Below are 14,886 nucleotides of genomic sequence, written 5' to 3' on the forward strand. Positions count from 1 at the left end.
TTGTCATTACAAAAGTTGACTATAAGTCTCCTAATTATAGAATAAGAGCAGTCACTCTGTGGTGCACAATATAATGTATTTTAATATTCATACTTCTGTTTTTTCTAGTCATCATGTTTAGCTGAACCTGCAAACCTGAGAAACGCTAGGAATGCCATTTTGGAAGAATTGCCTCGCATTATTAATACCATGTCCCTTCTTTGGAGTGTTATAAAGAGGGAAGACTCTCAAAAAAGACCAACTGACTTCTTTGGAACAACTAAAGGCTCTTCTTCGGTCTACTTTAAAGCAACCAAAGTAGGAGTTCTTTTAAACTGCTGTGTATCTCATCATCCTTATCATCCCCTCCCTCACCAGTGTATTTTACATGGAGTTCATAGGAATAGTTTTGCTATTCCCAGAATGATATTGGGCCACAAATAATTTTTTAAGAACTCTCATGAGCTACACACTTGCACAGTACCTACCTACAAAAGTAGATTTTTCCCTGTTCTTTTTGCCAATCTGCACCCTTACCTGATCTGTTTAATATTTTGCTTTTTCTGTGAGCTTCTGTTAATAGCTGCTGTAGAGCCAACCACCTCTGAATTGTCTGCACCTTCCGCAGGTATTAGAATATGTACCTGAAGGAAGAAAAATACTAGACTTTTCCCTTCTTCTGTGGATATTGGTAAATCATAGTAGTGAAAACTATCTGTAGGAGAAGAGAGAATATAACACAAGAAGTTATTTCTTCTATTTTGCAATTTGTTTTCCAACAAATCTGGCTTCCATCTGTAAGAAGGCTACACTAACTCATAAATAAACTATCAAAATAAATTATCAATAAATTATATACTGCCAAGTATATAAAGAGATCCTTTTGTTGTTGTGTATTTTCTGAACATCTTGGGAAAAGGAATAATGTTTTACAGAATATGAGGTGCCTTTGCCTTGTAAAGTTTAGCATTGACAGTTATGTTTTTTCCTCTCTGTAGACATTAAGAACTAAAATACTGGACTTCATGAATCCATTGACAGCACAACTTGGAATCCAGTTGATGGCAGCAATTGCAGCAGTATGGAACAGCAAGAAACCTCATAGGAATCAAAGTAAAATCAAGGTGAAACTAAAGAAAGGCACCCTTAGTTTTCCAGCGTAAAGGCAAATGTTACCTTTATATAATCAATTCTAAACACTGGGCTTGTTTACAGATTCTTTGAGTTTTTTTACGTCAAGCCACTGAAAAATCTGAAATGCTCTTATTTATACATAATTCCACAAAGCATCAGGACTACAATTAAACCTAAATAAGTAATCAAATAAAAAGGAAAGTGTGGGAGTTTAAGTCTGATAGTAATAGCCATTTTTTATTCAATACTGGATTGTAATCTCAGGATTGCAACTTGCCCATTATGTTTTAATGACCTTGGATCAGGTCCATTTCCAGAGAAAGGTGAGAGTTGTAGTATTCTCTGGAACTAAGCATTTATTTTGAGTAGAACACCTCTTTCTTTTCTACTTTCATTTGAGCGTAATGAAGCTGTTTTCATAAGGTATTGGGAGAAGATCTGTATATGACAGATGGTTGCATGCTCGATTTAACTTGTCTAATTTATTTTTTGTGTAAGTATTGATATTTGAATAATTGCACAAAAAGCTGTTTTTTCAACTTCATGTTTTGCCTGATCTAAGGGGTGTGTCTTTTGTTTTGTTTTGTTTTTTCAGATTCTTCCAGTGGCTAGTGCATCTCAGCTTATTCTTGTCGATTTAATATGTGCACTTAACACATTGAAAATTGACACTGTATTACATCTAGTCAAAGAGGTAGTCAAGAAACCATCACAAATCAAAGGCGAAGAGGTAACTGTGAAGCTAAATCCATTTTCTTAATATATTCTATTCTGGATCTATTCCAATGTGTCTTCTAAATATTGTTAGAAGGAAAGTTTGGGTTTTTTTTTTTTAAATGTGTGATTCTCTTTTGCTCCTGAATAAGTTATGTTTTTAGAACGTGCATTTCTGTGTTTTGATCCATCAGCGTAAGTAGGTTCTTCAGAATATTTTTCTAGAGAAGTTGCTGGTAATGAAAAGGTGTGGGGTCCTCCAGTACCACAGGTGATGACAATTTTTGTAAAGCTGCTGCAGATATACAACTCAGTGACCCATTTCTGTCTCTCTACCCTTATCTGAGCAGTTAGAAATACTTCACATTGAGTCTGCTATCTTCCAACTGGCTTTCAAGGAAACCAGTTTGCTACCGTGCACGCCATTGTAGGAGCTTCTACAGCTCTGAATAAACTGTAGCAGATATTCCAAAGTAATGTGACTGCTTCTGAACTAGGGTCCTCTATTAAAGCTCTAATCTCCCTCGTACTGCTGTATAGATAGTTTTGTTATAGTTGGTCACCTGTTGGAGTGGAATTGGCTTCTGAGAAGGGTGTGTTAACCATTGAACACAAGTGTTCAACAGCTTGGACCTTCGTTTTTTTCTGATGGCAAATAATTGCAGTTTTGCTTTTATTTTTCAGAAATCTTCTCTTGTAGATATTCCAGTGCTGCAGTTCAGTTATGCTTTCATTCAAAGGTAATTCAGCCATTATAAAAGAGAATTTTCTGTTTGACTCTAGTTAGGGTAACAGCCAGCATCACTATTCTTGCTTTACTTTGATCTTCGTGTCACAATGTCACAGAGCACCTTTATGTAGGAAATGGTTATTGCCGCTTCATTGTTAAGTAACAGATAGACACAAAGTAAGTGGGCTATGACATTATGTTCCATTCCTCTGTTGATGATGCCAGTCTGAAAGCCTCATTTCATACTGATAGAGCAACATACTTCAGGCATCTCATCAGCAAGATACTTGTATAATTTCTTATGGTCTTTATCTGTTCTGTGTTGCCAGATGAATGGATAGAGAACTTCTAAATTCAATAAAACTGCTATGGCTGTCTTTTCCTTAACTCTAACTTCAGACTTGGTATATTTTGGTATTGTCTTTTTGGCAGACTGCCTGTCTCAGCCTTGCAGGAGAACTTCCAGTCCTTATTAGGACTTCTCAAAGAGTCTGTGCAGTTGAACTTGGCTCCTCCTGGACACTTTCTCCTTCTCAGGTACTGCATAAGTGAGAAGCAGGTTTATAGATGCATTGAGTAGACCTGTCCAATTACTAACTCGGAGTGAATTGATTTTCCCACAGTACTCTGAATGACTTTGTGACTAGGACACCTACTCTAGAAAACAAAAAAGACCAAAAAGACTTGCAGGTACAGTGTATACATGTATACCTTTTAGTTCATAAATCTGGCACTGTACATCTAAGTAAAAGTGGAGATGGCCTGACCTGTACTTTGTACCTGAATTCACCTGTGCTTTTAGAATGTGTGAATATGCATCCCCATGTTGTGGCTTAGGCCTGGTAAATATGGGAGACTCAAATATGAGAGACATGATGCACAGAATGTCTCTAACAAAATTTTGTCAAAAATGCATGAAATTGCAGTGGTAACTATGGACTTTTCAGAGCTGTTTTTCTTGAGTAATTTTATGATTTTTCTCAGAATTTAAATCATAACACCAGTGTGATGTCGTGAGTTTATATCGTATGTGTAAGTATTGAAATCTCAAAACTATCTAGGCAAATTAGTAGCGTAATTATCCTTGAAGCTCATAGCTGTGTTTGGCAATGTAAATGACTGTCAGCTCACCTTTTATGTAAAGAAGGGGTGGAGTAGAGCAGGATTCTCTTCCTATACTGATTGTGATTTCACCAGGACAGTTTAAGCACTACCCACATAGGTGGTTTTGGCTCTGAGCCAACGTAATGCTACCTATGAGGTGAGACAGTGTTATGGTTACTTTAGTGTGTCAACAGAGAAATTAAGTCTCCACTTCTGCTTCAGAGACTGGCCAGCAAAATGACGATGCTGATAAAAAGACAGTTTTGCCATCTTACCATCTTATAGCCTCTTTCACAAGTGACCTCTGCTTTGCTTTGGATACTTGGGATTTGGTTTCCTTAGAGTGACCAGCTTTTCATTTCACTGGGAATTAAATATGCTGAAGTGTGACTATGCACGTAGTTTGATGCTATGTCGTGCTCACCCCTAATAGAAAGACTGAAATATGAACAGATGGATTGCCATAAAATAAAACCCTGCCTCACTTAATGCTCTGCCTCACTTAATGTTCTCCAAATATAAAAGGAATAAAAAGGGACAGTGTTCAAAACAGTAAAGGTATTGGTATGCCATTTCTGAGGGGCTGAACAGTTCAGATCATGTCTTTGACAGATGACAGCTAATGTGTAAAGTGTGGCAGGACCGATGCCAAATTGATACTATGTTAATGTTAATGGCTTGCATGGAAAATCATGACTAAAACCTCCATGATAAGCTAACAAAGTTTTTCCTGCTTCTCGTTTTCTTGCCTGTTCTTATTTGAAGTGAGCAGTAGTTAGTTATCTTGAGAGCACAGATAGTTAAATCAGAGAAGTATTTATGTTTCTAAGAGATAAAAGTGCCTACTTCTGATTCTCCTGACATGTTCCATATAAAGAGGACTTCGCTGGATTGGCCAAGTGATGATAGCTTTCATCTGATGCCACATTGTCTGGTTATGTTATAGGAGGTGACCCAAAAAATCTTGGAGGCTGTAGGGACTGTTGCTGGTTCTTCTCTGGAACAGACTAGCTGGCTGAGCCGGAACTTAGAAGTGAAAGCTCGGCCTCAGATTTTACCAGATGACTTCAACATTGAAGATGTGAATGGTAATATGGTTTTGTCTGACTTTCCACTGCTTTTTCTCTTCTGCTTAAGTCAGTGAAGAGTACAAGGTGTTTGATAGTGTTTAGCTCGCATGAGAAGGGAATAATAGAAACAAAAAGTAAAACCAGAAATATGCATTATCCTCCGATAACAATGTCAACCTAAGCAGGTTTAATAAATATCTGCAGATTGTATATAATACAGAGGAAAACTTGTTGCAGGTGCATGCAATACATGCAACAGAACAGCATGGGGCATGAGGTATGTCATTGTGGCAACATGCCCAGAAGCATTTCACTGTAATACCAATATGCAAATAACAGTTCTGTTTGGGAAGAAAATTAGCAAACAGCAAAATTTAAACATGTCTTGTCTGAAGGGAAAACTAAATGATTTTGCCTCTTTTAGATACATCAGTGGCACCATCTTCAATGGTTTCTGCCTCTGCTCCTTCGATATACAGTGTCCAAGCTCTTTCTCTCCTTGCAGAAGTAAGTAGGAACAGTTTTGTAGTTGCTGCTTTCATCTGTGGGGTGGTTGTTTGTTGATATTATTGAGCAGAGGAATATATTAGGTTTTCCTGGTAGATTAAATGGGAGCTTAAATCTTTATTGAGGCATCCTATGTGCACACACATTCTAGCCTGAAATATGGCATGCTTTCCCCTTTTGTCAGAAATACCAACTAAAGGTTTAAAGATTCATTCTTTTCATTTTTAAGGTTCTTGCTTCTCTTTTGGACATGGTTTACCGGAGCGACGAGAAGGAGAAAGCTGTGCCATTGATTTCACGTTTGCTTTATTATGTATTTCCTTATCTACGCAACCACAGGTGACTTCTCTCTCTGCACATGTGATTTTTCTTACATCTGATTTTTTTGACCACACCGTAAGACTTTTGCTTTTCTTCTTCTCAGGAGTGCTTAATAGTCAAGGGGAATTGTAAGAGTTGGAGACCTCTGATACAGTATCTGGTATAAATAATTCTCTAATTTAGTTGACAACTGTATAGGACAGAGAAGTATGTTCTCGCCTTCCCGTACCATACAGTTGATCTTTTGCTCTAGAAAAAAAGTCTCATTATTCTCATTAACAAATGAAATTTTCCCCAAGGAAGGGCAGCTTCCTTTACGAGCCTTAGCCCTGTAAAGCTCCTGTGCTCAGACACTGCTGTCCTGAATCACACCTCAGAACAGCTTCTCTTTCCACTCACTGTGGAAGACCTAGGGAGTGAGGCACAGTTAGTTAAAATAAACCTCTGGGAATACTTTTTACCACCCTCTTCCTGCTGTTCACACACGCACGGCTCCCAACTGGAAGAGCACAGGTAATAAGCATATTGGTATTTGGGCCAGTAAGATTTTGTAACAATAATTTTGCAAAGTTGCTCATCTGTAGAGCCACTGGGCCTGTCAGCTGTTCTAAGGTCTCTGTGCCTTGGAGACCTTAGTTTTCTGGTGATCTTACAGTTTGAATGATGAACTGTCCTCCGCAGTAGGGTAATACAAAACTTCCCTTTTGGATTACCTTACATATCCAGTAAGGTTGTGCTAATGATGCTAAATCCCTTCTCAGCGTAGACATCTAAGAGTAGTCTGTCAACCCTGTCGTACCAAACATTTGCAGCATTAGGGACATTACCATGTTTTGCATTAAACTGCGGTTTTGTGCTTTTAGAGTGTTTTTCCTGACCATTCTTTTTCCTGTAATGGATGATCAGAATTCAGGATAATACTTGGTGGCTATGTTTACATTAGCAATTTGATTAGAGCAGTAATGTAGTTTTGCAGCGAATCTCTCGATTTGTCTCCGTTTATGAAAAGCTGATTCAGTACTCCAAGCAGTTTTAGTGCATGAACTAAATTCCTTTTGGAGGAAACTAATAGAAGCTCTATACAAAAGTGACCCAACAGGGCTCGCTAATTCCTGACTGCCCTGCCATGAGGAGATCTAGCACATACATACCAGATGTGCCAGTAGAAGGCTGTCGAACTTGGGACACCCTGAAGCTGTTCTTGTGAGCCAAGTTATCCTGCCCTACTACTTGCTGTCCCCTGTGGGCCCTCAGCTCTTCACTGCAACTGATACCTGTCTTTCTGCTGCTTCTTCCTTATCCTTCTGTGTTTCTTCTGACATGTCATCCTTTCCTACTTTATCTGCCCTGTTGGTTTTCTCCATTGCTGAATGCGATTGCTTTTATTGTCCTTTACTATCACTGCTTTTCAATTTCTGCCAATATGACACCTACCTTTTGTGCCTGTTGGGGAAGAGGAGCAACAAGGAAACAATGCCACTTCTGAGTCTTTCCTGTGAAGTGGTCAAAAGTTCGTTGATAGTCTGGATGAAGACCAGGAGAGCAATCGAAGATAAGGAACAGCACAGCAGACATGTGCTCACTGCAGAAAGCTAGAAGAAATCTTCAAGTACCGGCTCACTGCCAAGCCTGCAGCTCATTTCAACTCAAGTCTGAGGGTCACCATGCAATATTATCTAGAGGGGTGCATGCTGTCCCTGAACCCTACAGGAGCACATCCATGGACCCTTTTCATCCACAGACTCCTTTCCACACCACAGCTGGCTTCAGCAGAGCTGTTGGTTAAAACCCAGGTATGTGTACAGATTTTCCATGCTCATTTTAATGGTGACTTTGTGAGTGAATTAATTAATGCCTTCATTTTTGGTTGAAATTAAGGTATTTTGTTCAGTGTAGCTGTATAAATTATTGCTCTGACCGCAAGGGTTGCTTGTCTTTAGAAGCAGTTGCCCTGGGACCATGAGATGTAAGATAAATCTTCCACATATCAGTCACCTGTGTCAGAAATGATGGGTTCTGCCCGTGGGGCTGCCTCAGGCTGGGCAAGGGGTCAGCTCTGTGCACAGCACCTGGGGATAACACAGCCCCCTCTGGGCTTCTGCAATAAGAACGCGCTGCCAGTGCCTTTCCTTCCCCCGCAGCTGCAGGCTGATGGTCTGGTGCCGGCAGCATTCATTCAGAGCACAAAGCAGTCTCTAACTGAGGAGCCATGGGGTTTGTGGTGCCACTCAATTTGCTTTGCATACGAATAAGCCAAAAATATCACTGGCTGTCCTACCCTCGCCCAGGCACTGGTAGTGGGCAGCAGTAGTGCAGTCTCACCTGCGAGGCTTGACTCTACAGGGCACAAGGTGCAGTACTGCCCTTGTCCCTGGTTGTGGCAGACAGCCTGCTGCGGGCGCTCAGCTGGGGCCATGCAGCTCCCGTGGTTGTAGGGGTAAAAGGGATACTGTCATGTCTGCTGACATGTCATTGCTGCTCGCAGAGCTCTGAACCTATGGCATGTCCTAACCTTATCCAGCAAAATTCTGTGTTGGGGCATTCTGAGTATTGATTGCAGGTGGAGGGACAGCCCATACTGTTGTGGGTGTCCCCTCAAGCACGCAGGCCTAGGTCATTCCTCGGTCTGGGCAGGCAGGAGCGTGGCATGGAGCACGTTGAGAGTACACACTGACAGGAGGCCCTCTCTGTGCTCAAAAGCCTTAACCTTGGCTCCTTGAAGAAAACCGGAGGCTAGGAGGAGGAAGGCCACAGGCCAGAAACTATTATGTATCTTCACCGGCACTCGGGGACTGATGGGTTTGCTTTTCTCTCCTCCACAGAGTTGCAGCAGATGTCCCTCCACCTTGGTCCTATGCCACCGTGGGCAGGAGGCAGTATGCACCCCACGGGGCTATCTTTGAGCACCTAGAGGCCAAGACAGCACTGCAGAGGGAGGAAGATGACAGAGGCTGTAGTGGAAAGGCATCTGCAGGATGCCGAGCATGACTGACGTGGCTCACATGATAACAGGCTGGCAAAAGCTTGGGAACAGGAGGCTCTGAAGAGGTGGGAGAAGGACAGCCCCAGGAGGAGGACCAGCGAACTATCTTCCCTGGTGGTGGTGGTTGCTGGGCACTTGCTGGAAGAAGCAGCTCTGCCTGCTGCTGACCCTCTCATGGCTGATGCCTGGGCAGACAGCGGAGCCCCCATCCATGTGTGCAAGTCAGGTTAGAAGGGTGAGGTGCGGTTAAGAGGCATGGAGACTATAAAACCCTCTCCTGTCCTCTCTGTTCCCACTAGCATTGTGCTAGTTAGGCCTTGTTGGCCAAATTCTGTTAATTTTGTCTCTGTATAGACCCTGTTAGTCCACAGGGGAATGTACATGGTTGTGTTTGTCCTCTCTTCTGTTTCCACTCTAATAAGGTACGAGCTGTATTTCCCCCAGGAACTGAAACCTTTTGTTGTTTGAGCTTTGTGACAGCTGTTTCTGTTTAGCTGTAGGTGTTCCTCCCACCTGGGTTTTCGGCCTTTACTTAAAGCCTCCCTTTCTGTGTATGTTAGGTAATGGAAAGAGGCTGTGGGATGGAGCAGCAGAGCACTGGGCAGGTCACAGAACCCATCATGAAGTAGAAAGAGTGCAATATCTCCCTATATTCTGCCTAGTTTTTCAGCCAAAAGCATAAGTATGCAAGAGATGGATGATATCCTCTGTCAGCTGAACAGTAGAACCCTTTTCCCACAGGGACAGGAGGAGGGAGAGGAGAATGTTTCCTTGCTGTGCGGGTTTCCTTCTATCTGCCAGGGCCATGTCAGCTGGTCCTGCTTCCTCAGCCTTCCTCATGCATCCCTCCCCTCCTTTCTCCCAGTGCTATTCACAGATCTCTTAGAAAGCAAATCCTCCTTTTTCTAGCAACTCTCCCCCAGAAGCAACCCCCTCCTTCCCTTCCCTGCTCTCCCCCAGTTCCATTTTTCTGAGTTGCAGCTGCTCCTGCTGTAGCAGGTATCAAGCTTCCCCTCCTCCTGGCTGCTACTTTTTGGCTATTACGTTTTTCTGAGCAGACCAATCTATACTGAGGTGTGGGAGAGCATCAACCACAGCTCGCGGGTGGGGCGGGGGAATGGGAATTGTCTCGAGTGTTATTTAGATCACAGCCAAAACCACTAGCCAGTATACAGTAAAGAGCAAAAAAGGGTGTAGAGGGTCAGGGAAAATATAACCAGGCATGCCTAAAAGGAATTATGGGTTGAGTGTCACTGGAAAGTGCGCATTAAAGCCAGCAAGCCGCAGGGTGCAGCAGGATTTGAAGGTATTTCCATGCTCCCTCTCAGGGGGGATGGATTAAAAGCGATGCAGAGAAATTTTGGGAAGCTGCTGTTCTCTATTCATTGTATTTGAGCGTTTGTATCTGTTACAATGTTTTCTGCCTACTTCACCCCTAACCAAGTCAGTCAGATTCTTGATGTATGGAGTGTATGTCACTCTTGTTGACCGGGGCATATACCATCGTGCACATGCATCCGGTGCCCTCACCATTTGCAGCAGATATGGAAAATCCTGCATACAGCCAACATTGAAATTGTTTCTGGGAATGCTGGCATGATGCTGCCATGCTTGGCCAGCTGTGAGCCAGTGGCTGCAAGCCAAACACTCGTTTCATCTCTGCCCCATGTGTGGAAACAGCACAGTTAAAATTGGCATGGACACCACTGCTCTCGGGATATCCTTGTGAACTGGTGCGGGGGATAAATGGTGACTTCTGCAATGCAAATGGAGATCTGAACACCAGGAATCAGCCAGCTCTTTTTTGTCTTGCAAAGAAGATACTACCATGCCCTTTGGTCTGAGACTGATGATTCAAAAGACGTGGGCGTCAGAGTCCTAATGAAGTTGCTGAGATGCCTAAAGATGTCCCTCGATGGTTCTCCAGTGTCAGCCTGGCAAGGCCAGCAGTCCTTGTGATCTGTGTAGCCATAACCATAACAAGATGGTCACTAGTTAAGAATGTGGAGCCCACGTCAGGCCCATAGATGGGCTGTGTGATTTTCATGTCACTCATACATGCTGGTCAGCAGTTGGACTATAACCTCCAAGACTGTCCTCCCCAGATTGGCAGGAGTTTGGCTGCAGGGCTCCATAAAAAAGCAGTAGCCTCCCCCCTACCTTGAAAACAGGGGCTGCTGAAGCCTTCTGTGAAGGTATGGTGCCAGCTCACAATGGAAGACCCTGACAGCATTCCTTCACAACCAAAAGTCATGTTCTTGTCAGTCTGAGCACCACCTCCCCAACCTGAAACCTTTGTTCAGCCATGGACGAAGCAGTTACCGTAGCAAGGATTTGTAGCAGGACGCTGTTTGGCATCTGTGTCCTCAGTGAAACTGAGGTGCCAGAGGACGAGTATCAGTTCATGCAGGGTCCCTTCACCTTGCTCCTACCAGTTTCGACTTGAGCCCCACGCCCCTTCCCCGTGTGCCTTGCAGAGCATGGTGTCCAAATTTGGAATGGGATGGTGCATAGCGCAGCACAAGGAGAAAGGCTTATGTGTGAGATTTTTATACAGGTGATGATGACATGAGAACTGACACATATGTGTTATCCGGGTGACAGATGAAGCCTACTGTGGTACCTTCTAAAGGGGTCTGCTGACAAGGATGCAAAGCTTATTGGAAACTTTTTTGGGGGGAAGTTGTGAACCACACCTGTAGTGGAGACAGACAGTACTGTGCTGTGATACATCTAATCTGAAAATATCTCCCCAGACCAGGTACACTAGAAACGTGAGGAGCTTCTGCACAAGCTGTTTTGATCTACTGATCTCCTGCTGCTCCGAGTTATGAGCTAATGTAGACATAGCCTATTACTGAGAGAATTTGGTTAGAAGTTCTGGGGAACCCCGGAGTTTATTTTCTGGTTACATAAACTTAACTTTAAAAAATATATATATATTTATCATTATATTTCTTTCCCCCCAGTGCCTACAACATTCCTAGTTTTCGTGCTGGTGCTCAATTGCTCAGCTCATTGAGTGGATATGCCTACACCAAGCGAGCTTGGAAAAAAGAAGTTGTTGAGTTATATATGGATCCAGCTTTTTTCCAGATGGACGCTTCATGCACTCAGTAAGACATGAGATTGTAGCACTCCAAGATTCTATTCTGAATTTGCAAAGAAAGGCTTTAAAGGAGAATGGCTAATATTGGAAAGAAAACTCTGTTCAGTGCTTTCTTACAGAATGTTAATAATGTTAAAAATGGGTCTCAACAACTAATTCTGCTAAATGCATTATAAGCACTGAAGTTTTCATTATACTGCAGAAGAATAAACTTGTGTTATGCTGATAGTCCCCTCAGTGATTAGAGAACTGCATACATTAGAGCTGGAGGACCTAGATTGCAGTATGTGTTAAACCAGATAAGAGTCTGCATATTGAATATCATTTGGAAACTGTTTCCTTGCATGAAATGTTTGACCAAAATCTTTTCTGAGGTGAATCCATACCAAAGCTTTCTCTGGTAATTTAATTCCTTCTATGTCTTATTCAGTTGGAGATCCATTATTGATCATCTTCTAACACACGAGAAAACTATGTTTAAAGATTTGATGAGTAAGTATCAGCTACTGATAACTTATTTCTACACTAATTTGAAATCTATTTGCATTGGAGCTATTGGGTGCCTTTTTAATATAGTAATGTATCAATAAAATGCAGACAATGCATCTGCATAACTGAGTATGTTGCCAACTTTACTCACAGCTAAAAGCTGTGTTAAGTTAATTCTGTATTTTGGTCATGTCTAAAACACCCCATAAGTATTTTTGTTCTAGAAATGCTAATGTTGGACTCCTGCATTCACATTTTGCCATAATTTTAAGTTGCTGAATTGTGACCTTTTGCAGTTGTTCCCCGTTAGAAAGCAAGGAGACTTTGGCTAGCTTTGCAGGTGTCTGTATACTGGCATCGAGCTGTAGGAATGTGGTGCACCAGTACAACAAACCTTTGAGCAACGTGCTTTGACCTCTAATTCAGGCTTGAGGAGAGTGTAGAAGAAAGTGGGGGTAGGGGTGGGATAGAACCCTTAAATTTGCATGGAGCTTCAAAAGAAAAAGCAGCTTTAGTCTCTTTTTCAGATCTTTTAAAAGAATATTTGAAGGGTTATATTCATAATGCACTTTTTTTTAACAATATATATTTTTAAACTTATCTCCTTTTTTTCTCAGTAAGTCTTAAAGCTCTGTCTGTGGATTTAGGAGACTGGAAAGAGGGGAAGATTCATGCACATAAGGGCAGAGGCAGGGGTTTAAAATACTGGACAGCCTCATGGGAGCTGCAGTGCTTGTTTCATATAATTTTCCTGCTAGCATGAGCAGATCTGGATCAACACCAATTTATTATTCCAATTAGTAGACCTAAAGAGACAGATTTCAGGACATAGGAATTATTTTCAGCCCAAAACACACAAGTCTTTAAATGCTAGATAATCCTTATCTCTTATAGATATGCAGAGCAGCGCCTTAAAACTGTACCCAAGTTTTGAGCAAAAAGCAATGTTGTTAAAGCGGCAAGCTTTCGCCGTCTTCAGTGGAGAGATTGATCAGTATCATCTCTATCTTCCCTTAATACAAGGTAAGATTTGTAATTTCACCTGCCTTTTTTTTTTCAGCTGTAACACATATATAAATTGTGTAAGAAAGGAATGTCACCTATTTTCCAACAGGTACTTCCATTTTTTAAAAGTTTTTAACAAAATTTATGATGCTGTGAATCTCTGAACTCTAACAAATAACCTCAGCAAGGGAGAGACAGGAATCTGCGTTCCAAAGCCTTTGGTCTGGAAATATAACTGGAAACATGATTATTTTGTGGCAATCTTCTCTTGGGCTGTTGTGTTCTCCTTAAATACCAGTTTTGACAAAATTTTGTCCAATATAAAACCGCCATGTCTTCAGACTTTTGCTGAATCACAATTTTGTTAATAGAGTGCAAGGGACTCAACCCAAACTGATGATAAAGCAAAAATTTTGTTTTGCCACCTTCTACATGTTTTTTTATCTCCCAAAACAGCACATGTTCGGTAAAATACTAGTCTCCTTTTTTTTTCCTTTTTTTTTTTTTTACTTTTTTCTGTTTATTTCAGAACGACTGACTGAGAACCTACGTGTTGGGCAGACTTCTATAGTTGCCACACAGATGTTTCTCTTCTTCAGAGTTCTTTTGTTAAGGATTTCTCCTCAGCATCTAACCTCGCTGTGGCCAATTATGGTAACTGAATTGGTAAGGAACAAGTAGTAATTTGAAACTAATTAGTGTGTGGTTTTTCCTATTTCACCTTTTTCTTCCTCCCAAATACACCCGTTTGAAAAAATAAATGTTTTCATAGTTTTACATTAGTCTGATAATTTGGGAGAAGAATTAACATTGTCATTAGGAAATACCTTTTTGATTAATTTTGTTGTTGCTAATGTAATCTCTTCCATGATTTGTTAATTTGTTGCAAGTCGTAAGAGTAAACTGAGAGTCTGTGGTTCCTTATACTATGTGAAGCATATGTTTTTTGTGATTGAGTTGTATGAACATTTCAGCATCCGCATGAATAATTTATGTCTTTAAAGATTCAGACATTTCTACAGCTGGAAGAAGACTTAACTGAGGAAGATGAACCATCAAAGTAAGAATTACCATTTGTCTGACAGAGAACTTGTGAAAGCTGGTAACGATTGTGCTTGTTCTGTATCTACAAATTTTCATTTATTTATTTATTTAATTCTCTGGGATAGGGAGGAGACAACAGGATTTTTTTAACTGCATTTGTATATTTCTAGTACTGGTGAATCATGGTTTAGGATTTTTTTTCAGCAGCTAAAATAGTGATATGTTCAAAAAATGTAAGTACCACTTATTGCACACAAAAATAGAAGAGATGCTAAGTCAGCATTCGAATATTTTAACATGTTGACATTTTTTCTGTATATTTTAGATTACTTTTTCTTCTAACAGCCTTTTATATTAATCACAATGTTCATACAGAATGAAAATAGTTCTTGTAGCACACAGGTGCAAGTACTCATTTGTGTAAATGTGTACATTTCTCTTTTGTTGAATGAAAAACATTTAGTGGATTTATGTTTTAATGGTACATTTCTCAATTGTAACTAACACAGGAGCAACAGCAAAATAAGCAAACAGAAAGTCTCAGGTGATGGCAGTGGATCTGACATACAGCAGAATGAGCTGTCCTTGTACTTATCAGCTTGTAAGTTTTTGGACACAGCACTTTCATTTCCACCTGACAGGATGCAGTTGTTTCAAATGTAAGTCCTCGAATTACTTACCTGTTCTCCAGGTTGTT

At 41.1% G+C, this 14,886-nt stretch overlaps 1 protein-coding gene across 3 annotated transcripts in view; it reads left to right on the forward strand.

Annotated features, from left to right (window-relative positions):
* DOP1B (DOP1 leucine zipper like protein B) overlaps positions 1-14,886 on the forward strand; it is a 52,990-nt gene that overhangs the window by 35,181 nt on the left and 2,923 nt on the right. For all 3 annotated transcript variants that reach the window (XM_075172286.1, XM_075172305.1, XM_075172295.1), the window contains exons 21-35: positions 109-297; positions 978-1,103; positions 1,709-1,843; positions 2,512-2,567; positions 2,990-3,094; positions 3,181-3,247; positions 4,608-4,749; positions 5,156-5,238; positions 5,468-5,577; positions 11,512-11,658; positions 12,082-12,143; positions 13,035-13,163; positions 13,675-13,811; positions 14,150-14,205; positions 14,699-14,848. In XM_075172286.1, coding sequence (XP_075028387.1) covers positions 109-297; positions 978-1,103; positions 1,709-1,843; positions 2,512-2,567; positions 2,990-3,094; positions 3,181-3,247; positions 4,608-4,749; positions 5,156-5,238; positions 5,468-5,577; positions 11,512-11,658; positions 12,082-12,143; positions 13,035-13,163; positions 13,675-13,811; positions 14,150-14,205; positions 14,699-14,848 — 1,694 coding nt within the window. The remainder of the gene's footprint in view (positions 1-108; positions 298-977; positions 1,104-1,708; positions 1,844-2,511; positions 2,568-2,989; positions 3,095-3,180; positions 3,248-4,607; positions 4,750-5,155; positions 5,239-5,467; positions 5,578-11,511; positions 11,659-12,081; positions 12,144-13,034; positions 13,164-13,674; positions 13,812-14,149; positions 14,206-14,698; positions 14,849-14,886) is intronic.

Source organism: Calonectris borealis, chromosome 1 (genome assembly GCF_964195595.1).
Source record: "Calonectris borealis chromosome 1, bCalBor7.hap1.2, whole genome shotgun sequence".
NCBI lineage: Eukaryota > Metazoa > Chordata > Aves > Procellariiformes > Procellariidae > Calonectris > Calonectris borealis.